Source organism: Bufo gargarizans, chromosome 2 (assembly GCF_014858855.1).
Source record: "Bufo gargarizans isolate SCDJY-AF-19 chromosome 2, ASM1485885v1, whole genome shotgun sequence".
NCBI classification, from domain to species: Eukaryota; Metazoa; Chordata; class Amphibia; order Anura; family Bufonidae; genus Bufo; species Bufo gargarizans.
The window spans coordinates 328,725,864-328,751,235 of NC_058081.1; the positions used below are offsets into that span (position 1 = coordinate 328,725,864).

Below are 25,372 nucleotides of genomic sequence, written 5' to 3' on the forward strand. Positions count from 1 at the left end.
TATGTACACACACACACACACACGTATACAACAGTATGGTTTAAAATGGAGTGGTGATGACAGAATATGCTTGACCAAGGGGGCATGATCCTTGAAACGTTACATGGTGGGTGTGGTGTTTCCCTAAAGCTTGTGGACTATGCTGTTAGGGAAGGACATCAGCAGAATGCACAATGAATGAATGATGCAATGACAATAGCGCCGCCCCGTCATTGTAACCCTCAGATGCCTCGTTCATACATGATCGTGGCATCTGAGGGTAAAATTAACTTACCGCCTTCATTTGCTCGCGACGGGCCGTCCGCCGCCATCTTGCTTAAAAGATCTCGGCCGAAATCCTGTGTGGCACGACATTACGTCATCACGCCGGCTGATGTAATCTCACTCCGCACGGGATTTCAGCCGAGATCTTCAAGCAAGATGGAGGCTGGCGGCACCTTCGCGAGCAAATGGAGGAGGTAAGTTTCATAGAACTTTTTTTTTTTTTAATACTTACTATTTCAGGTTAAATCGATTCGCTGACACAAAGCACTAGGAAATTCGACTTCTAGGCGAATAGAATTTATCCTGAAATTCGAATAGAATTCCACTTTGTGGGTTTTGATTCGCTCATCTCTAACTGACATATGTGGATTTGAATACAGAGTTAAAGGGGTTTTCTGAGATTTTCATACTGATGACCTATCCTGTGGATAGCTCATCAGTATCTGATTGGTGAGGGTCCTGGGGCCCTCGCCAATCAGCTATTTGAGAAGGCACTGGCGCGGTTTACCAAGCACAGCACCATACATTGTATAGCAGCAGTGCTTGGTACCGGGCTCAGCCCTATTGAAGTGAATGCAGCTGTGTAGTTTTGATGCCTGTTTCTGGCACCAGAGCTACTGTAGAATAGCTGATAGGTGGGAGTGCCAGGAGTCACACCAGCCAGGATACAGAACTTGATATTCATGACCTGTCCTATGGATAGGCCATCAATAGAGAAGTCCCAGAAAACCCCTTTAATTTCCTAGCTTTATTAAGCTGTTATAGTTACTTCTTTGCACTAAAGAGGTTTGGACCACAAATGTCTCTCCAAGATTCACAGTCCTGCTTGTATAGCTTCTTCAATATCTTTGAACACACTAGCATCCTCTATGGTTGAGCCAATCTGTAAGAAAACAATACAGTTAAGGAATAATTGAAATGTACTACTTGTTTTATTTAACTCTTTCGCAACTTTCGTACTTTTATATACTGTACATGCCATCTATACCCTCTGCAGTCAGCAAGTATATAAACATTGGCAGCATGACTTTAATCCTTAGTGCTATATATGCATGCAGGAGCATACGTGGCATTTCTGGGACCCCAAGCAAAGTTACTGTATGTCTGGGGACCCTAATCAAAGACACTTTAATCAGGAAGAATTTAAATAATTTATTTATGTAGATGCTGAATCTAACGGCTCAGAGTACAGATAATGCGGTAGATGACCCCTGCAGTCCTATGTAACACTACAGAAAACAGTGATAACTCTCTGAACACAGATAATGTAGATGTCATCTGCAGTCCTATGTTCACACAGTGATCTCTCCGAGTTCACACAGTGATCTCTCCGCGTTCACACAGTGATCTCTCCGCGTTCACACAGTGATCTCTCCGCGTTCACACAGTGATCTCTCCGCGTTCACACAGTGATCTCTCCGCGTTCACACAGTGATCTCTCCGCGTTCACACAGTGATCTCTCCGCGTTCACACAGTGATCTCTCCGCGTTCACACAGTGATCTCTCCGCGTTCACACAGTGATCTCTCCGCGTTCACACAGTGATCTCTCCGCGTTCACACAGTGATCTCTCCGAGTTCACACAGTGATCTCCCCGAGTTCACACAGTGATCTCCCCGAGTTCACACAGTGATCTCTCCGAGTTCATAACACACACAGTGATCTCTTCAAAGTATCACATATTCAGACAGTACTCCAGTGATGATTGCAAAAGTGAAATCTTTATCCAGCCAGATGGGTTAGTGCACATCAGTATAGCTTAGCGACATTTTGGGCCTATACCATTTGAAGCCCTTTATCAAGCAATGGGTGTAGTTGCACTCCCAACCGCTAGCCATCATATGCGAGATCCTCTTTACAGTATTTTGAAAGAATGAGGTAGGGTGGATTCCTACAAATATCTCTGCTATCTCATAAAACCAAGAACTATGATGGAGAAAAAAAAATTACACTGCTTTGCATTGAAATCAATGAGCGATCAACTGATCTAGAAATTCCTAGTCCTCCATTGGGAACCGATATCTCTTCTTCTTACCTAAGAATGCCATAATATGTATACATCAGCTCTGCACATTGACTTCAAATACAGTGTAATGGAATATACCACTGGGGCACTTCACCATCCAGCAGAGCCATTATTTCATACTGCAAGCCAATAGTCTAATATCCATCTTACATTATATCAGTCTGACACTGTTGACTTACCTTGTATGGTTTGCCATTAGCTAGTGAAGAGAGAGTAGAACGAGGAATCTTGCCAGAACGTGTTTTGGGTAGCTGCTTTACAATGATCACTTTCCGGAATGCTGCAACTGGCCCAATATGTTCTCTAACTAGCAACACTATTTCTTCGGATATTTTGTCTTCTGATTTTTCTACATCTGAAATAAGATATATGAATAATATGTAGCTACTACACAAAACATAATAGCTATAAAGGCGAAGAAAGACAAAATATAGTACTTAAGATTTAATAGCCATTACACCAAACCCAATAGCTATAAAAGAAGGGAAAGAAGAAATACAGTCCTTACCATTTTGTAGTACACACAGTGCCAGTGGAATATGTCCTTTCAAAGGATCTTCCAAGCCAACTACGGCACAGTCTGCTACCGACTTATGTAGTAGAACAGACTGGAACATGAGAAAAAACATGTAAAAAGTAGCGTACATAGAGATAATGCAGAGAAATTTTTTTACATTTTCAACATAGTTATTATTGAGGACATAGAGGACCATCTAAAGGCCAAAGCTAGACTAGTGAAAGCCAACACCTGGTATAAACATTCTGTGAAATAACCCCAAACATGCATAAGATTTTAAATCAATTATTGTACTTTTTACTGCATTGTTATATCTGTATATTCTGTAATAGACAGTAAAAATAGCAGACTAACTAACCTCTTCAATGGCTCCTGCAGATAACCTATGTCCTGCAACATTGATGACATCATCAACCCTTGACAATACATACACGTATCCATCTTCATCCATGTACCCTGCATCCATAGTGTCATAATATCCCTGGTAAATATATAATAAAAACATTTAGGAGTAGAAAAATATTGCTCCGTATTTCAGCAATGTCCTTCATGTTATACTTACTGGAAATTTCTCAAAATAGAGACTTTTAAACATTTCTTCATTTTTCCAAAGTGTTGAAAATGCCCCTGGAGGCAAAGGTAACCTAAAGAAGGAATAAAATATATATACAGTATAAAATAGTAACATGTTAAAGGGGATTGGCTGCATTAGGAACCTCATTTTCAACTGGCCTATTAGGACATGAGAATCCCCCATTCAGGACCTCAATCAATTAGCTGCAGAAGAGAGTGTTACATTAACATCTATTACTTTGAAGGACATAGTCATTACACAGTCCACTGATTTCACTAGGCAACATGTAATGCTTTGTTTCTCCTGTGGTGGTGCTGTTGGGGAATTCATCACTTGCTGATTGGTTCTCCTGCAGATCAGCTTTTTTTTTAGGACCTTAATAAGTGATTGTACAAAGCTGTAAAAACTACACCAAAATTAAAGTTTTTACACAGTTTGCCTTTTTTATGTGTAAGTGGCATTACTTACATGTTATTTAGTCCTGTCCCTCAGCTGAGAACTGTCCACAATTCTACCCTATGTTTATATATAGAAATAATGGTCAATGAGCATTTTTTTTTTTACTTGTATATACTTCATGGTAATTATGGACACCTATATATAAAATACATATTTATACTATTTTTTTTCCAATTGTCACCAGGTAATCCATTGTACTAATGAAACCTTGGTGTGAGCAGTCATACTTAGGTTGATGACTTTACACAATAGCATGTCCCCCTCTACCTTGTTTTTTAAAGCGGCAAGGAAAAGGGAAGTAAAAGTAATCAGTAATCCCCTCTGTGGCCCTCATATTTTTGGGTTATTAGAGGGAGTTCTTAAGCCATTTTGACCATACTAGACTGCTGACAGCACTAGGCAGGAGCTAGGGAGAACACTACAAATATACATTCTGTGGAGTAGTGTGAATCTGAAGTTTTACTCTGCCAGGCTCTGCTAACTCAAGCGGCCAGGAGGTGGTGCTTCACTGTAAAGTGCTTTCTGCATTGGGCTGCTTCACAGACCCTCCTCTCCGCTTTGAGTGACATCTATAGCATCCAATCAGAAGAACATTACAGCTGTCATTCAGAACAAAAGGGGAGGGGCTGTGAGGCAGTACAATGCAGAAAGCACTTAACATTGAAGCACTATCTCCTGGGCACTTTCAAGAGGAGAATCTGGCAGAATGAAATCTCATATTCAGATTACTTGGTATAATAAAATCTCCACAAAAGGTATGCTTATCCTGTTCTCCTCAGCCCCTCCCTAGAGTTGTCAGTAGTTCTGCATGGCCGAAACTGCTGATACAATACATTTAAAGGGAGTTTATGACTTTATATAGTTTGTGATACAGATCAGGAAACTAAGGCACTTACTTGACTACAATATTCCCCAGGGTGTTTGACTTCACTTCTTGCATGTGGTTGTCCACTATTTTAACTGCAACAAAAATATCATGTGCATTTGAGACGTGTTTATATTATATTTACACAGGGTGGAAGTATACATTTTTTAGACCGAATTGGGTCCAATCTGCATTTTTTGTGGATTGCACATGGTCCCATTCATTTCTATCGGTCTGAAAAGAAAAGGACAGCACACAGATGTCATCTTTGTGTTGTCCACATTCGTGTTTCCTTTCTACTCTTGTCCATATTACAGACAATAGTCATTTCTTGTAATAGTAGTGAGAAGGATGCGGATTGCACTCAGAAGGTGTCCATATTTTGTGGTTCCGTGGCTTGCGGACCACAATACGGACACAGTCGTGTGTATGAGGCCTAAATATACAGAGCGATACACAGCCTGCAACATACATGAACACTTCAAAGAACTGAAATAAAAATGAAGAAAAAAAGTCTTTCTTCTAATACCATTATAGAACCTTTTTTTTTCTAATTTCTGAATATCTGCCTCCAGTCTGTGAATAGAATTATTCTTATTTTCCTCTACTTTGTTCTGAGAGCATGTTACTATCATATCCAGTCCAAGCGATCCACTCAGCTAAACACTATGGGGGAGATTTATCAATAGTGGCATCTCGTATACCGAACTTGATATCAAAGGCGCTGGATTGAGATGCGCTCAAGTTTTTAAGAGACACAAGCCTTTAAAAGAAATTGGGTGCATCTCTGGCCCTCTGTGTGCCAGAAACTCTAATTTACACCAGCCAGGGGCTGGCATAGACTTTAGCTATTAATTATGCTACTTTCTGATGTAAATTATAGCAAGCCCGGTGGTCTGCACAGGCTCCACGCCTCTCCATGCCCTTTTCACATAACTTTAGGAAGGTGATGAGAAGCATGAAAAGTTGCAAATTATGGGGCAAATATGGCGTGTGCCATAATTTGTGACTTTTTAACACTACTTTTGTGGCATAATAGCCTTTATAAATCTTCCCATCTTTCCACCACCCTAATAGTTTGCTACAATGTATCCCTGCAGGTAAAATGCATCAGCGAGGATTCGAGACTGTTTAGATCACAAAGGATTGTCTAGACTGGGGTAGAAAACTCTGAGGTTTCATGTAAACATTGTTTCTGTTCACTGAAAGCAGAGATCTTAAACTGCTGCACGTTTGAGGGAAGGTACAATTACAAAAATGGAAGATTATTGTATAAAGCCATTAATATTTATGTACATAAAGCCACACCACAGTAAGCCATTAGACTTGCCCTGGCATATGTGAAGTTCACATGTTCATTCACATTAATCTGGTACAGGAAGAGTTGCCGTATACAGACAAAGAGATTGTTTTTAACTAGCATTCTCATGCAATGGCCCAAAACACATTCCACTGACTTAGATGTGTCTGTGAAGATTCTCATTTATTCATGTCATGGTATATCTGTAAAGAATAAATAAAGGCAACTGGACGTACTGTAGATTTCTTGAAAACGTTTCACTCGTTCTTCCAACGAGCTTTCTCAATTCTGAGTGACTGTACAAGAATTCTCTGGGAATAAATATGTAACTGAATCAACATCTGGTAATTATACCCAGCATGGGGTCATAGGTCATTATACCCAGAATGGGGTCAAAGGTGTTGATTCCATTATCCTAATTGGAGTCAGTAGGTGATAATGACCTCCCAGAAAAAGGTGTCAAGACAGCATTGTATGTGGCAGACAATGCTGTCTTGACACCTTTTTCTGGGAGGTCATTATCACCTACTGACTCCAATTTGGATAATGGAATCAACACCTTTGACCCCATGCTGGGTATAATGACCTCTGACCCCATGTTGGGTATAATTACCAGATGTTGATTCAGTTACATATTTATTCCCAGAGAATTCTTGTACAGTCACTCAGAATTGAGAAAGCTCGTTGGAAGAACGAGTGAAACGTTTTCAAGAAATCTACAGTAAGTCCAGTTGCCTTGATTTATTCTTTACAAGACTGACTTAGATGGATTTTCCAAGATTTTTTAACTGATAACCTATCCTCTGGAGAGGTCAGCAGTATCTGATCAGTGGGGGTCCAACACCTGGGATCTCTGCCAATCAGCTGTTTGAGACTGCACTGGTGGTCACAGTAGCACAACTCCCTTCTTGCAGCTTTTCCTAGGCCTTGTGACGTCAGTTTCATCGGTCACATGGCCTAGGCGCAGCTCAGCCCATTGAAGTGAATGGTAATGAGTGTGATACTAAGTACTGCCGCATTACAATGTACGGCGTTGTGCTTCGTGAGCTGTGAGAAAGTTGCAACACTACAATGAGCGCCGTTGTCTTCTCAAACAGCTGATCGGCAGGGGGTCCTGGGTGTCAGACCCCCATCATTCAGATACTGATGACCTATCCATAGGATAGGTCATCAGTTAAAAAAAATCTCAGAAAACCCCTTTAATAAAGGCAAGGCTGAAAAATTATTTTTTAAGTAGGGAGTATGAAAGGCTCCAACACAACCAGTTTTCAGGAGGGATGGAAATAGCATTTTGTTCCTGTTACAAAAAGAACATGTATTCTTATTAGTCCGCTCTGTTGCTACATGTATGGGTTGCTATGTGACTATGACCACACCACCTAGGGTTATGACTAGAGTATGCCAAGTTACCGAAGAATACAACAGTACGCACATTATGTTGGGATATTAAATGCCATTATATCTCCCTGCATTTAAGTGCCATATACTTGCATTTATGCCAATTCCCCATGCTGTACTGCAACAGAAGGTATTACATTAAGGTGGATGAAATGCACTGTGAGCAAGGGCCCTGAATCTACAGGATCGGTCTAAATGGTAGAGAAATGTTGCCAGTAGCTTGTAACCATGTACCACTTCTCTGGGAGAGTCATATACCTTGGGCAGGGTGCGATGAACATTGCTGGTGAGCCACAATGGGGACAGAGTAGGAGACACACTGTATTGTGTGCTGCACTGTGAAGTGAAACTGTGGATTACAGAGTAGGAGACACACTGTATTGTGTGCTGCACTGTGAAGTGAAACTGTGGATTACAGAGTAGGAGACACACTGTATTGTGTGCTGCACTGTGAAGTGAAACTGTGCATTACAGAGTAGGAGACACACTGTATTGTGTGCTGCACTGTGAAGTGAAACTGTGCATTACAGAGTAGGAGACACACTGTATTGTGTGCTGCACTGTGAAGTGAAACTGTGCATTACAGAGTAGGAGACACACTGTATTGTGTGCTGCACTGTGAAGTGAAACTGTGCATTACAGAGTAGGAGATACACTGTATTGTGTGCTGCACTGTGAAGTGAAACTGTGGATTACAGAGTAGGAGACACACTGTATTGTGTGCTGCACTGTGAAGTGAAACTGTGGATTACAGAGTAGGAGACACACTGTATTGTGTGCTGCACTGTGAAGTGAAACTGTGGATTACAGAGTAGGATACACACTGTATTGTGTGCTGCACTGTGAAGTGAAAATGTGCATTACAGAGTAGGAGACACACTGTATTGTGTGCTGCACTGTGAAGTGAAACTGTGCATTACAGAGTAGGAGACACACTGTATTGTGTGCTGCACTGTGAAGTGAAACTGTGCATTACAGAGTAGGAGACACACTGTATTGTGTGCTGCACTGTGAAGTGAAACTGTGGATTACAGAGTAGGAGATACACTGTATTGTGTGCTGCACCGTGAAGTGAAAATGTAGATTACAGAGTAGGAGACACACTGTATTGTGAGCTGCACTGTGAAGTGAAGTGAAACTGTGGATTACAGAGTAGGATACACACTGTATTGTGTGCTGCACTGTGAAGTGAAACTGTGGATTACAGAGTAGGAGACACACTGTATTGTGTGCTGCACTGTGAAGTGAAAATGTAGATTACAGAGTAGGAGACACACTGTATTGTGTGCTGCACTGTGAAGTGAAACTGTGGATTACAGAGTAGGAGACACACTGTATTGTGTGCTGCACTGTGAAGTGAAACTGTGGATTACAGAGTAGGAGACACACTATTGTGTGCTGCACTGTGAAGTGAAACTGTGGATTACAGAGTAGGAGACACACTGTATTGTGTGCTGCATTGTGAAGTAAATCTGTGGATTACAGAGTAGGAGACACACTGTATTGTGTGCTGCACTGTGAAGTGAAAATGTGCATTACAGAGTAGGAGACACACTGTATTGTGTGCTGCACTGTGAAGTGAAACTGTGGATTACAGAGTAGGAGACACACTGTATTGTGTGCTGCACTGTGAAGTGAAACTGTGGATTACAGAGTAGGAGACACACTGTATTGTGTGCTGCACTGTGAAGTGAAACTGTGGATTACAGAGTAGGAGACACACTGTATTGTGTGCTGCACTGTGAAGTGAAAATGTGGATTGTACTGTATATTTTGGGAAACACATTGGTGACAATGAAAAGATTAGCTGTCTGGATTACGCAGCACTGGCTAGATGCATGTTCTTGGAGGGGATAAGTAATAGTGCATGGGAGCCTTATGGGACAGACACAGGACCCGGAGAACCAGAAGCTGGAGTTTTTGTGAGAAGCTTTTTAGGAAGTAGAGGTGAGCAACGCTTGCCAATAGGGTGCACCACCTTAAGGCCTAGACAGGGCATGCTGTAGCTAGCCACACTGAGGGGTTGAGGTTGTATAGGAGGAGCTGAAGGAAGCTTAGCACATGCATCTTTGAAAAAATTCTGGCTTCTATTAAAAGAAGTGACGAGTGCAAAAGGCATAAACTATTATATGGAAAATTTCAGCCCGCACAACCCCTAGCAGGTGCAGATTGCTGTGGCGAAAGAGAGATATAAATGTAAAAACACAAAATGCAATCACACACTGCAACCAGCACTCTGCCCTGCCTTTATGCTGGATGTTGAACAAGGCATTGGTGTACATTTTGGCCAAAGCGTAATAAGCCACTCACCACGTCAAGGTCGCCTTCATGAGTGGTCCCTAACACTAGTTCCTACCTTTTATGGGCCATGACAGCCACATAAAGTCCAGGGAGCGCAGGTACAGCATGCACGCCAAGCACACTCTGCTTTTAACCCCGTCCGGTGCCATTACGGCTTTCATTGGATCCAGGGATGCAAGTACTCACATGCATGCTGAGCCCACTTTATACTTCTCCTGGAGCCTAATGGCTACTGGTAGGTGCTGTATAAGCAGACTCAGTTTTATACTGACTGTAAAACCAGCCAGTTAATCTGCCCCCTTGGAGGCTGGTTTTAAAGTCAGTATGAAACTGAATCTGCTTATACAGCACCTACCAGTAGCCATTAGGCTCCAGGAGAAGTATAAAGTGGGCTCAGCATGCATGTGAGTACTTGCATCCCTGGATCCGATGAAAGCCGTAATGGCACCGGACGGGGTTAAAAGCAGAGTGTGCTTGGCGTGCATGCTGTACCTGCGCTCCCTGGACTTTATGTGGCTGTCATGGCCCATAAAAGGTAGGAACTAGTGTTAGGGACCACTCATGAAGGCGACCTTGACGTGGTGAGTGGCTTATTACGCTTTGGCCAAAATGTACACCAATGCCTTATTCAACATCCAGCATAAAGGCAGGGCAGAGTGCTGGTTGCAGTGTGCGATTGCATTTTGTGTTTTTACATTTATAAACTATGATATGCCTTGAGCGGCACAGTACCACACAATCTGCACACTCTAAAAGAGAATGCTACTGTGAAAACTGCAGAACATTCATCTTCATTGCTTTTTCTCTGAGAAGAATGGAACCAGAAGGAACCGGGGTGCAACACATGTATCTGCCAAGGCCTAGGTTGGGGGCTGCGTAGAACAGCATTATGGGCCACATGCAAATCTCTGCCAACAGGTTGTTTTGCCCTGTGTGAAAGTAAACTTATTCCTAATTTGCTTTTAGGCAAAAAGATTGGGAAGCTGATTGTAGCACATTTAAGAAAACATTTATGAAAACAGGCCTAAGTATCAGATGAACAAACTTGGTGATACACATTTTTACACCTTTAGATTTACTTTTATTGTATTATATTTGCAGCATATGTGGTTATACTGTATAGTCTTAATGAAGCATGCTCACCACTAGAGGGTGCTAGCACATCATAAGCATCCCCACCAGTCAGTAAGGTAAAGCATTGAACTTTAACTTTAGATGGATTGTAAGGGTGCAAGAAGGGATCATGTTGACTCTCTTAGTAACAGAGCATGAGTTTTTGCTCGATATCGGCCATTCATATTATACAACTATATAATCTATTTTTACACACATAACCATATATATACTAATAGGGTCTCTCAAACATGCATACAAAGATATTGATGACACATAAAAGGGATATCTACAAATACAATACACTTATAATTCTGGGACCTCTATGGTCTTGAGTGTACCCAGTCCGATCTAACATTTATTTTCCAAAAGTTAAAACCCCCTTTATGGTCTATGAGCTGATTAATGGGGCTTCTGCTGCTAGGATTAATGGGCGAATTGGCTAGTGCAGGGGAAAAGAAGAATTGCGCAGTGCCCCTTTACATTGATAGGTACCATCACACCTGCCACACAGAATTAGCCTTCAGCCTCTGACTCTCCAACTATTTAGTGAAGCACTCAAAAAGTATTTTCTTTTGTAACATACCTTTTCCCTTCTAATCAAGATCATGAATAAATCCTAAAGAAGAATTATAGATTTTGTATTACTGTATTATGCCATGTAGACGCTCTTTATTTAGAGCCTTGGACCGGTTCAGATCCCTTCTTATGAGATCAAGTATGCCTTTCCCCCAAAGTAAGGTTAGATCACAGAGCCATGTTCTCCTTAGTTTCAAGATTCAGTCCAGTTCTGGCAAAAGAAAATGCATTAAAAACAGCACCAAAACTGAACTAGGCCTTAGGTCCCATACACACGACCGTATCCGTTTGGCGGTTCACAAATTGCGGATCCACAAAACATGGACACCGGCCATGTGCACCCCGCAATTTCCCATTCTGCATGTCCTGCTCTATGTTAAGTGCCTATTCTTGCCTGCAAAACTGACAAGAATAGGAGAAGAACAGACATACAGATGCAGACAGGACTCGGTGTGTTGTCTGCATTTTTGTGGCAACATTGAAATTAATGGGTCTGCATCCGATCCACAAAAAATTTGGTTTGCATGCAGACCACGAATACATTCATGTGCATGGGATCTTAAAGCTCTGAACCCAACCACATATCCCCTTCTTCACACAGGCAGCCCCCCTGAGATGGGAATTGGAGCATTTCATGCTCCGATGCTCTCCCTTGCCCTGCATCGTGCAGGGCGCGGGCTTTTTCTGCAGATCCGGTCACGTAAAACAGGCTACAGCAGCGCTAAAGCCCGCCCATTAGTGCTGATGATGTCAACAACAACACTGCTAGGTGAAAGCCTCCGCCTAGCAGGGGAAAAATGTAAACAAAAAAGCCCTTCCCCTGTGTGATACAGCGTAGGGCAAGGGAGAGCAGTGGAGCATGAAATGCTCCGATGCTCATCTCAGAGGGGCTGTCTGGGTGAAAAAGGGGATATGTCCGGGTTCAGAGCTTTAAGATCCCACGAACACGAACGTATTTTAAGCTGCACAACAGGCACAAAAAAAGCTACCTGTCCCAACCTAAGCAAACCACTGAACCTATGCATCCATACGTGGCTTGGCATGCAAAATTAAAAGAATGTTAGGGGTAGGTTTGGGACCCCTGGGTGTCGTGCAGTAGTTTTTCAACCACAATTGCATAGCAACATGAATTATACAAACATGGCCACTATCAGTGCATTACATCTTGTACTACCAGAAACTTGGATGAAATTAATAAAAAAAAAAATCCGAGTTACTCCATTGCAGAAGCCCATGTAGTTTTCACTATGTGACACACACACACACACACACACACGAGTACTGTTCATTCCTGGCCAAACACAAGTTGTTCATTATCAGTCCATCTCCTTCTTATACAGCAGAAGCCACAAGTTTCCATACACCTTAGGCACATTTATTAAGACTCAGTTTTTCACAAGTCCTGACATTTAATTCTAGCATGAGTCTTTAAATGCATAACTATGTGAGAGCAAGGAGGCCTACAAACCTGACTCTGTTACACCAGTTCTTCCTAGAGGAACGGGCCAAAATTCCAGCAACTTATTGTGAGAGGCTTGTGCAAGGCTGACCAAAACATCTGACCCAAGTTATATAGTTACCAACATTGAAGATGGTAAATTGGAGTCATGCAAGTCTTACCGTGGGAATGCCCAAAACACTGGGATTGCCAGTTTATGGGTGGGGGTAACACAAAAAAAAACATTTTGGCACAGAACAACCTGAATTTGCCAGGACTGTCTCTGAAAATTAGGGACAGTACCTGCAAATTCAGGACAGCTGGCATCTATGAAGTTAATTTAACCCCTTAAGGACCAGGCTCATTTTCACCTTAAGGACCAGGCCATTTTTTGCACATCTGACCAGTGTCACTTTAAGTGCTCATAACTTTAAAATGCTTTGACTTACCCAGGCCGTTCTGAGATTGTTTTTTCGTCACATATTGTACTTCATGACACTGCTAAAATTGGGTCAAAAAAGTTAATTTTGCATAAAAAAATCAATTTTTTACCAAAAATGTTGAAAAATTAGCAAATTTCAAAGTTTCAGTTTCTCTACTTCTGTAATACATAGTAATACCCCCAAAAATTGTGATGACTTTACATTCCCCATATGTCTACTTCATGTTTGTAGCATTTTGGGAATTATATTTTATTTTTTGGGGATGTTACAAGGCTTAGAAGTTTAGAAGCAAATTTAGAAATGTTTGAGAAATCTTCAAAATCCCACTTTTTATGGACCAGTTCAGGTTTGAAGTCATATTGTGAGGCTTAGATAATAGAAACCTCCCAACCACCCCATTCTAGAAACTACACCCCTCAAGGTATTCAAAACTGGGTTTACAAACTTTGTTAACCCTTTAGGAGTTCCACAAGAGTTAATGGCAGATGGAGAAACAATTTTGAAATTTCTATTTTTTGGAAAATTTTCCAATATAATCAATTTTTTCCAGGAGTAAAACAAGGGTTAACTGCCAAACAACACTCAAAATGGGTTGCCCTGATTCTGTAGTTTGCAGAAACACCCCATATGTGGTGGTAAACTACTATTTGACTAAACGGCAGGACATAGAAGAAGGGGAACGCCATATGGTTTTTGGAAGGCAGATTTTGCTGGACTGGTTTATTTACAACATGTACCCTTTCAAGCCCCCTGATGCACCCCTAGAGTAGAAACTCCATAAAAGTGACCCCATATAGGAAACTACGGGATAAGGTGGTTGTTGTTTTGGGACTATTTTTGGGGTAAATTTGATTTTTGGTTGCTCTATATTACTTTTTTTTGAGGCAATGTAACAAAAAAATTAAATTCTAAAATTGTTTCTACATACCCTATTTAGTTTTGTGGAACACCTAAAGGGTTAACATAGTAACTTTTGAATACCTTGAGGGGTGTAGTTTCTTAGATGGGGTCACTTTTTTGGAGTTTCTAGTCTAGGCTACATCAGGGGGGGCTTCTAATGGGACATGGTGTAAAAAAAAAAAAAACTGTCCATCAAAATCTGCCTTCCAGAAACCGTATGGAGTTCCCTTCGTTCTATGCCCTGCCGTGCGGCTATATAGCCATTTACGACCACATATGGGGTGTTTCTGCAAACTACAGAATCGGGGCAATAAATATTTAGTTTTGTTTGGCTGTTAACCCTTGCTTTATTACCGGCAAAATGGATTGAAATTGAAATTTTGCCCAAAAATAGGTGTTTTGGCACCGTTTTTATTTTATATTTTTAACATCGTTCATCCGAGGCGTTTGGTCAAAAGTTATTTTTATAGCGACGACTTTTACGCATGCGACGATGCCCAATATGTATGGCTCTCAGACTTTGGAGACACTAAGCAGGCATCCTAAAACTGCGGCCCTCCAGATGTTGTAAAACTACAATTCCCACCATGCCCTGATGATGGCTGTAGGTTGTCTGGGCATGCTGGGAGTTATAGTTTTACAACATCTGGAGGGCCGCAGTTTGAGGATGCCTGCACTAAAACTAATATTTTTTGGGGAAAGAAAAATTGTTTTCGTGTCTCCAAAGTCTGAGAGCCATAGTGTTTTATGTTCTCTAGTGAACTGTTGGGGATAATAAAAATTTTGTACTCCATGGAAGTGTGATACTCCCTGAAGCAATCGATAATGCAGAGGCCCGGATGATTGGGGCACGTGTCACATTGAGTAGTGGTGTCCTTCCGTATCCCCCTCTTGTGACACACTCTGCACTTTTTTTGGGTTCGTCCCTTCTTTCCAGTATGGGGGACCACACCTGGAAAGTGTTGGCCAGGGACGATCCGGACGCCTCCAGTTCCCGAGGTACTCCAGCCTGCTCTTTCCCGGTCCGAAAAGATCAGGTCCTTGAGGACTGCTTCATAGAATTGGAGGAATGTCCCTGTGCTGCCAGCGCTTCGGGATAGTACAAAAGAGTTGTACATGGCAACCTGCACCAAGTAGACCGCAACTTTTTTGTACCATGCCCGGGTTTTGAGCATGGCGTTATATGGCTTGAGGACTTGATCAGAGAGATCAACTCCTCCCATATACCGATTGTAGTCGACGATACAATCGGGCTTGAGGACCGTTGCCACGGTACCTCGCACAGGGACTGGGGTGGTGCTGTTACCGTGGATTGTGGACAGCATAAGGACATCCCTCTTGTCCTTATACCTGACCAGCAACAGGTTTCCACTGGTAAGTGCACGGGTCTCACCCCTGGGGATAGGTACCTGGAGGGGGTAGGCAGGGAGGCCGCGTTGATTTTTCCGCACGGTCCCACAAGCGAACGTGGATCTGGCGGCAAGGGACCTGAACAAGGGAATGCTGGTATAAAAGTTATCCACGTACAAGTGGTAACCACTATCCAGCAGTGGGTACATAAGGTCCCACACGAGTTTCCCGCTAACACCCAGAGTGGGGGGACATTCTGGGGGTTGAATACGGGAATCTCGCCCCTCGTACACACAAAATTTGTAAGTGTACCCTGAGGTACTCTCACAAATTTTGTATAGCTTCACGCCATACCTCGCCCGCTTTGTGGGAATATATTGGCGGAAACTGAGTCTCCCCTTGAACGCAACGAGAGACTCATCAACCGCGACCTCCCTTCCAGGTACGTAGGCCTGCTAAAATGTGGCCCCAAAGTGATCGATGACCGGCCGTATCTTATACAGCCGGTCATAGGCAGGATCACCTCGGGGTGGACATGCTGCATTATCGGAATAATGCAGACATTTCCGGATGGCCTCAAACCGGTGACGTGTCATGACCATACTGTACAGTGTGGCGGGGGGGGGGGGGGTCTGGGTTAGGGTTAGATGGATAGATGGAAGTTTGGAATAAAAGTACTTTTTATTTATTTTTTCCTAACTTACTTTTCCCTTCTTTCCCTGCCTAACGGTGCCTCTCCCTCACTGACCCTAACCTACCTGGGTGGCGATGGGTGCAGGAGGGTGATGGATGCCGATTAGGGGGACACAGGAGCTGGTGCTAAACGATGCTGCACGGTCAGGGTGCTGGACAGGAAGAGGAGGGGAGAGAGGAGCGCAGGAAGTTTGAATCTCGCGCCTCTCTCCCCTGCACCAATCAGCACCCTGGACAGCAGTGTTCAGCACCAGGGCCAGCACCGCCTCTCCAAATCCTCGGACTGCGATTGGTGGTGTATAATTACGCCACCGATCGCAGTCTTTTTCCGGTTCATCGGGTCACAGGACACCCGAATGGACTGGAAACGCAGAAAACCGCAGGTCTGAATTGACCTGCGGTTTTCTGCGATCGCCGATACAGGGGGGTCAAATGACCCCCCCCCCTGCGTTGTTAAGGGATGCCGGCTGAATGATTTCAGCCGAAATCCCGTTCCGATTAACCCCCACGGCTCCGGAATTACGATTTTAAGCCGTTACGTCCTATGTCCTTAAGGGGTTAAAGGCAATTTAAAGGCAACGCTAGCAAATACAAACCAATTTGTATGTAAACTTCTGAGACACTGGGAATGCGATGAAAGAAATAAAAGCTGAAATAAATCATTATCTCTAGTATTATTCTGACAAGTCATATTCTTGAAATATAATAGTGATCCTAACTGACCTAAGAGAGGGAATATGCACTAGGATTACATGTCAAGAACTGTGAAAAACGGAGTTTGAATAAATGTGGCTAAAGGTGTATGGAAACGTATGGCTTCAGCTGTAATTCTTTTTTTTCTTAAGTCAGTCTGCATGGCCTGCAGGAAGGATTTAGGCCTTGTCTTATCTAAAATGATATAACTTACATTTCGGGAGCCTTGACATTACAGCTCACTTTCACGCTCAATATGTGTGATTCACAGCTTTCAGATTATCTTGGTGCAGATAATAGAGGTTCTGCATATCAAATAACTTCAAAGCTGTGAACAGCACCTTCTGTATATGCTCAACACTTTCTAAAACTTCCCCAGGAAGAAATATGGCATGAAAGAGACAGAAGTGTTTACAGATAAAAGACTCAGACACGTCTCGCTTCTGTTCTAATATAGGAAGTAGAAATGGTAAAAGGCAGATTTTACTTTCATGCTCTTTATTCTTTGAAGCTGAGGCAATGTTTCTCCACAGGCCCTTTATTGAATAAAAGACAACCTTTCTAAGAGTCAGAGATAATGGTAGTGATAGTGCTTAGCACAGAAGAGGGTCACTTCTTATGAAAGATGACCATTATTAGGCAAGTACACAAGGTGCAGGCTTACATTCATTTATTATATTTTAAGGGAACCTGTCACCTCAAAAATGCATCTACACCCACAGGGCCGGCCTTAGGTGTTCAGGCGCCCCAATTGCCCCGTTGCCCCCCCTGGATCCGCCACTGACACAGGGGAGGGGAAACAGGTCAAACAGGGGAGGCGGCTGGGGGCCCGCCCCGAGAGAGAACACAAGTGCCGCCCCGCCTGCCGCATATTACACTGCGAGCTGTCGGCCGCCCGGCGCCCCTGTTGCTATGGCGCCCTGTGCGGCCGCACAGCCCGCACACCCCAAAGGCCGGCCCTGTACACCCACCAGCATTACCAAAGTCTTGCACATGTGCGGTGCACCCTGCACTCGTGCGTGATTCCATCTCCTGCTACCGCTGTTAGCTGGTTTTCAGCGGCGCACCGCGCATGTGTGAGACTTTGGCAATCGCGGCCGAACTGCAAGCTGTCACCCACAGGCAAGAAAGAACAGTTAGGAGGTGTGGTTACCTTGCCTTGAAGCAAGGAAGCCGCTGCTCCCTTGACTTCAAGCTGACCGGCAAAATGGTGCTGATGTAGAATAAAACTGCATTTTTTTTAGATTATGCAGCATCGGACTACAGGATGAAACATATGATTATTATCAGACTGGGGGCTACTATGAGGTACTGCTGGTGGTTGTAGATGCATTTTTGAGGTGACAGGTTCCCTTTAAAGTGGTTCTTCTAATAGGACATGTTTCCATATGCTCTGTTAGAGTATGGAGGCATCCTATTGGGGGGTCTGCACTCTACTGGACATAGCAGTCTCTCGTGCTGTAGGATTTCCCAAAATCATGTTATACAAGCACCTAATTATCTGGTTGACTCCCATGTAGACCAACATCAGATTCCCTCCGCAGAGCAAATTAATTTCCATCCATGTAATCCTCAGATGGCTAGAGCTAGTGTTGATCGAGCACCATAGTGCTCGGGCTGAACACATAGGGATGCTCGGGTGCTCTACCAAGCACCTGAGCACAATGGAAGTCAATGGGAGAACCCGAGCATTAAACCAGGCACTCCGTGCTCTGAAGAGGGGAGGGTGCCTGGTTCATAGGAAAAAATCTGAAATTTATGGAACCACCACCGACATAGTTCAGAAACAGCATGGGGAGAATGTCTGGATGCATCTTGGACTCTCAGGGAGCTGCTGGGAACGATGTTGTCCAAGTAGTACGCCACTTTTACAGACTGACAATAATACGCACAAAACCGAAGATAAAATACATTTTAGAGGAAAAATTGTTAGGAAACATTCTTTCCTGTATATTTACTTGTATAGAAAAGTGCAAGTGCTGCCAAAAACTACAATGAAGAGGCACTCCGACGCAACCAGTATATCACATAAAGGAGGGCCTCATTCACATTGTGGTACAATTGTTCATGTAGTAGGACTCCTACACTCATAAAGCCTATGTACTAAGTGAAAGGGCTCCCAAAAATTACAAGAAACCGGCACTCAAATAGACCCTTTGTTACACAAAGGAGGGCATCATACACAGCCTTGAAAAATTATGATTGATGGCCTGCTGGTGACCCTCAAAAACATTTGGAGCATGGGCCTGCTGAACTGACCATCTAAAACATTATGGGCGAGTGCCTGCTGCCACTTTGGTGACCCTAAATAACCTGGGGACGATCGCACATCCCAGTGACAGCGACGATCCATTCGGATGTCTGCCCTATCAACTTTCGATGTTATTTTCAGCGCGAACCACGGTGACCATGGGTAATGGGGAATCAGGGTTTGATTTCGGAGAGGGAGTCTGAGAAACAGCTACGGCTACCACTTCCAAGCAAGACAGCATACGCGCAAATTACCTATTAGGTATAATTAGGTGACAGCCTGCAGGTGAGCTTACCCTGTAAAAGATTGTAGGCGAGGGCCTGCAGGTGAGCTGACCCTCTAAAATATTATAGTTGAGGGTCTGCTGCTGAGCTGACCATTAAAAAAATTATGGGAGAGTGACGGCTGTTTAGCTGAGCATTGAAAAAACTTAGTGTTTAAAGCAGGCCTGGTCGTCTGAATACTTCAGCTAGGAATAATGGACTAAGACTCCTGTTCTATTTTGTTGGTTTTCGGAACTGGGGCCATGATTAAGAGGGACGGCCGGGGGCATCCGTATAGTGCCGCTAGAGGTGAAATTTTTGGACCGGCGCAAGACGAACCATAGCAAAAGCATTTGCCAAGAATGCTTTCATTAATCATAAACAAAAGTCCGAGGTTCGAAGATGATCCGAAACCGTTGTAGTTCCGATCAGAAACGATGACGATCGGCGATCCGGCGGTGTTCGTCTACTTTCACACTGGTATTTTGGCTTTCCGTTTGCGAGATCCATTCAGGGCTCTCACAAGCGGTCCAAAACAGATCAGTTTTGCCCTAATGCATTCTGAATGGAAAAGGATTCGCTCAGAATGCATCAGTTTGCCTCAGTTTACCTCCGTTCAATTTCGCTTTGGAGGCGGACACCAAAACACTGCTTGCTGACCCAGGAAAATATTATATGCATGGGCCTGCAGGTGACCTGACCCTGTAAAAAAATTGTAGGTGAGGGCCTGCTGGTGAGCTGACCCTGTAAAAAATTATATGCGAGGGCCTGCTGGTGACCTGACGCTCTGTGTTAATCAGCTTTCCTCTGGTGGAGTCGAGAAGTCATGGTCAATCCAGGCCTTGTTCATTTTTATAAGAGTCCACCTGTCAGCATTTTCAGTTACCTAAATACCCGCTTAGACAAAATGGTGGCGGCAAGGCAGGCCAGCACCTTCAAGGTGTAGAGCGCCAGTTCGTGCCAAGTGTCCAGCTTGGACACCCAGTAGTTGTAAGGCACAGTCTGCAATGTACTCCTTCACCATCTTCCAAAATTTTTCCCTCCTTGTGACACTAGGCCGCGCATCAAGAGGATCACTCTCAATTTCCTCATCCTCTTCTTCTGCCCACCCACGCAGAACAGAATTAAACTTCCATGGGTACTACCCTCTGTAGTGGAGGCAACCGTCTCCTGCTCCAGGACACGTGTGATGTTACGGGACACATGTTGGTGTAAGGCGGGCACAGTACACCTTGCAAAATAGTGGCGGCTGGGGACTGCGTAACGCGGGACGGCCACCGACATGAGGCTGTGGAAGGCCTCAGTGTCCACAAGCCTAAATGGCTACATTTTCAGGGCCAGTAATTTGGAAAGCTGCGCATTTAGTGCTATGGCCTGAGGGTGGGTGGCTGAGTATTTGTGCTTGTGTTCAAATGCCTGGGGTAAGGACATTTGTACGCTGCGCTGGGAAACGGAAGTGGATGTGGTCGCTGATGGTGCTTGCGAAGGTCCAGGTGCAGGGCGGGAGGCATCCGGGCCTGCGCCTTCGACAGGGGATTGGCCAGCTTCACGGCCACTGCCTGTCCCTTACTACTCGCCTTCTTCATATTAAAATGGTTTATATTATATATAGTCTGCAACACGTACAGTAGTTTAGGATTTAGTGTTTGCTCAAACAAATTTAAAAAGGTATTTGGGATGTGGCAACGTCACAGAGGAGATATCCTGCAGATAATGTCAATGCTGTCACCAGCAGCTAATGAAAAATTACAGGTAATGTCACAGGTATTTGGGATGAGGAAACATTATATAGGAGACGTACCACCGGTAACGTCACTGTCCGCATCGTCTACGCAAAAAAGTACAAATTGTTAAAGCGCACATGTTACATTGCATATGTGGCCCTGGTAATGTCACTGTCAGAAGCGGACACCGTCTACGGAAAAAGTACACTGTATGTCACAGATACATTTTAGAAGCGCACACGTTACACTGCAGATGTGGCGCAGCTAATGTCACTGTCCGCAGCGGACACAGTCTACGGAAAAAGTACACTGGATGTCAGATTTTTTTGGATGCGCACACTTTACACTGGAGATGTGGCGCAGCTAATGTCACTGTCTGCAACGGCCTAACTGTTGTACGCTATTTAGCGCAGGATGCGCTAAAAATAGATATTGCTGCCACACACAATAGTCTTCAGAAGGACTTTTGGGTCTGTAAAGTTTTAGCTATTTAGCGCAGGTTGCGCTAAAAATATAGATTGCTGCTGCCACACACAAAAGTCTTTAAAATGACTTTTGGGTCTCTGGAAAGTTCTGGTGGTAATAATATTCTTAAATCACTCCCTACACTGTCTGTCCCTTCCTCGGCATAGCTCTCCCTGACTAAGAATGAGCCAAACATTACAGTGAGGGCCGTACTTACCTGCACTTTTATTGGCTGTGCAGCAGCCAAGAAACGTGCGGGGCGTAGACTTGCGCATTGTGCTCGAGCACATGCAGTATTCGGCCAAAAACCGCCATGTGCCGAGCATAGAGATGCTCAAGCCGAACAGGTGTTCGGCCGAGGAGGCTCGATCATCACTAGCTAGAGCCTGCTGGAGCATACAGGGTGGCTCTCCACTCTGGCTCAAACAGGGGGTTCCTAAGCATATAATTAGAAATTAGCAAAATTTCTCCAAAATTAAATTCGGCAAAAGATTCAAAACAAATTTATTTGGGGCAAATTGCGTAAAAAAACTGCTATTTCCTGGCTGCAGAAATCCTCTATAGTGGTGTAGAACACTGTGCCTTGCAGTAACACGCATAGGGAGTCTGCTGTGGAAGCGAAGCAATACTTTGAGTCAGTATGACACGCACATGACAGGTGTCAGTCTTAGAATCACTGCACACTTCACTTATTCACTAAAAACTGACCAAATAACTTGTGTGAACTCAGCCTTACAGGTCAATGTTAGCGCCAGGTATAAAGAACTATGAAGATGTCGTGCCTTTTCATAGGTAAATGCATTGATATCCAATTTATTTTAGTCAAGATGAATGTTCATTACCTTTAAGAGCCATGCTCAACAATAGTTACAATTTTGTATGTCTTGAGAAGGCCAAAGTAAGGTCACACGAAGGTTTCTGCTCTTTAGTGTTATTCTTCTCATGAGTGTACCAGTCTGAGAAGAATCCTCCTCGTCTACTGATAAATTTATGACGGGAGGTAAAGATAAGCTCTATGCAGCTGGTGATAATTACCTATACAATTAGGCATTTATCAATGAAGCAAATATATAGTATTCATGTATTCATTTAATGAGCCTTAGTCCTTAGCATAAGACAATCAGTAGAACATATAATATATATTATACTGTTATATGTTATGAAGACAACATGTATCCAGTATATTATATATATTTCTCATTAGGAGAATTTTTGTCTCTAAAAGAGTGTCTGTGAAGATGTGTGTTTTGTAACAATTATTCACCTCTTTGGTGTAACAGGAGATACTGTTATCTCTGTGAGAAAACAAGGAGATTCAAGTTATTTATGATCCATCATACAGTGTGATAAACATCCAGAGAGACGCCTAGAGGTCTGTCTCTAATTGCTACAAGTGTCAAATCTAATCCCTATAGCCTTGAATTAAAGCTTTTAAGGTCAATTGTATATTATACCTTTATTCAGACTTACAGAAGTTAACCCTTTATACTATGATGCAAATAGCCTACACAGCAGTGCCACCTAGGTATGAGTAGGTGACATTACAACAGTAGCAAAAGTGAATTCTGGGTAAGGTTATGATGTCATTTCTTATCAATAGTCACGCCCATCCGATTATGATTGGAAACTTCCAAACTAGGAAGGTGTGTCTAACTGATTAGTTTGTGTTCATAAACCATACACAGGGGGGAGAAAAAGGACAGAGAAAAGGAACACACACACAAGAAAGAGAGGAAAGAGAAGTTAAGCTCTTTAGAGGGGTCCATCAAGATGAAAGCCATAAGGAGATGTGCTATGATGGACCATCCAGCTTTCCTAGGAGCAGAAGTGAGATTTTTACTAGGACTTGGTAAGAGACACAGAAAATGATATTTCATTTTATTAAGACTAATTTGATAGTGTGGGTGACATTATACCATCTAGGATTGGCGAATAAATACATTAATTAATTGATCATCTCCATATTGAGATGTAGTTTTAGGATATTGTGAGGCTTCATTCTACCTGCAGAAGAATCAAGACTCATAATCTAGCAAAGCATTAAATAATTGCTTAGATATATATATATATATATATATATATATATATATATATATATATATTGATAGAACATTCTTCGCCAAGCTAAGTGATGGATTCCCACAGGAAAGACTTATTTCAAGTCCTTTCCATTTAAGATATGATCTAGCAAAGATCCTATATCCCTGTCATTTGTCTTAATAGTCTTACCAAAGTCATATGTGTGAAAATAGTCCAGGATGGGGCGGAAGGATACAGTTATCTCTTCTAAGTTATATCCTTGAATGGATTTGCCCATGCCTGAAGTCATGTGACGTGTAGTTGGTTAGAGGGGGGTGGAATGTATTTAGCATTCCATATTGATGTCTAGGATTAGACAGGCCCATCCTGATATCATGAGGCTTTCTCTGAACAGAGGTAATATATAAATTATGTTCCTATTTGATATCCTAACCTAATAATAGCTTGGTTATAATGTGACAAGTTATTTCCACTCACATGTATTGTTAAGCTTATAATGCTATATATATTCATTTGCATGTATCATTGTGTTTATCTACTTATATATGTTTATAATCTTGTAACCAATAAATCTGCATATTTTTATAAACCTGTGTATTATTGTATAATGCAGAACTACATGTTTTATCATTAACGTCATCTCACGTCAAAAAGAACTTATTTATCTGAGGAAATAGTCGGACTCAGATGTGAATTGTATCAATTTGGTTGTCTACAATTCACCAGGTCATGATTTTAAGAATTTATGACAAATTTTATAAAATTTATTTTTTTATGGTTAATTATTTTTATGACCATAATTAATAATTCTTAATTGAATTATTACAACCCGACAAAGAGGCCCAAGATCCTACTATAATGTGAAAGAGCGCACTCCTTTTACACCGTCGCCAGCTGATTCCACATAGATTTCGACAGAACCTATTCTATTAAACGCTTATACAAGTAGAGCCCCCCGACAGAGTTGGAAGGGTGTCAGCAGTAAGTTTGTGTTGATGTCACTAATTATTTTGCCCTTCCCCTGATCCATCAGAACAGTAACCCTCAAAAAACCAATCCCGTCTGTTGAGCATCCGCCTTCACTCGTTCAGCTTTTGGTCAGTAATCCATCAGTATAAGTAAAGCCAAAAAAAAAAACAGGAGTGAATCCAAAACAGAAATGACACGTGAATGGAATATTTGCATGTCTTCTGTGTTTTGTACTCATTCCTGCTTTTGGCTACCAAATCATAAGCCTGCTTCATAGACAGGATCCATTTTGCATCTCATTTTTCCTTCCTTCTGACAGATCAGAAGAAGGGTCAAATAAATGATGATGTCAACAAGGCCAAACAGGGACACTAGTGGACCAGTCACAGAGTGGGGAGGGTAGGAACAGCATGAGAAAACCACAGAGTGGCCCAGTGACATAGTAGTGAGGTAGCAGCAACATGAGGAGACGACAGAGTAGTGATGTTGCAGCAGCATGAGGAGATCGCAGAGTGGTGATGTGGCAGCAGCATAAGGAGACCACAGAGTGGTGATGTGGCAGCAGCATAAGGAGACCACAGAGTGGTGAAGTGGCAGCAGCATAAGGAGACCACAGAGTGGTGAAGTGGCAGCAGCATGAGGAGACCACAGAGTGGTGAAGTGGCAGCAGCATGAGGTGACCACAGAGTGGTGAAGTGGCAGCAGCATGAGGTGACCACAGAGTGGTGAAGTGGCAGCAGCATGAGG

General features: G+C 42.9%; 1 protein-coding gene across 1 annotated transcript in view; it reads right to left on the reverse strand.

Moving 5' to 3' along the window:
• Positions 1–719: 719 nt before the first annotated feature.
• The window catches only part of ACSS3 (acyl-CoA synthetase short chain family member 3), a 124,207-nt gene continuing 99,554 nt past the window's right edge, over positions 720–25,372 (reverse strand). Inside the window, exons 13-18 of the mRNA XM_044280551.1 lie at positions 4,737–4,800; positions 3,370–3,451; positions 3,166–3,288; positions 2,799–2,898; positions 2,470–2,645; positions 720–1,147 (exon numbers count right to left, since the gene is read on the reverse strand). Coding sequence (XP_044136486.1) covers positions 1,079–1,147; positions 2,470–2,645; positions 2,799–2,898; positions 3,166–3,288; positions 3,370–3,451; positions 4,737–4,800 — 614 coding nt within the window. The 3' untranslated portion in view covers positions 720–1,078. The remainder of the gene's footprint in view (positions 1,148–2,469; positions 2,646–2,798; positions 2,899–3,165; positions 3,289–3,369; positions 3,452–4,736; positions 4,801–25,372) is intronic.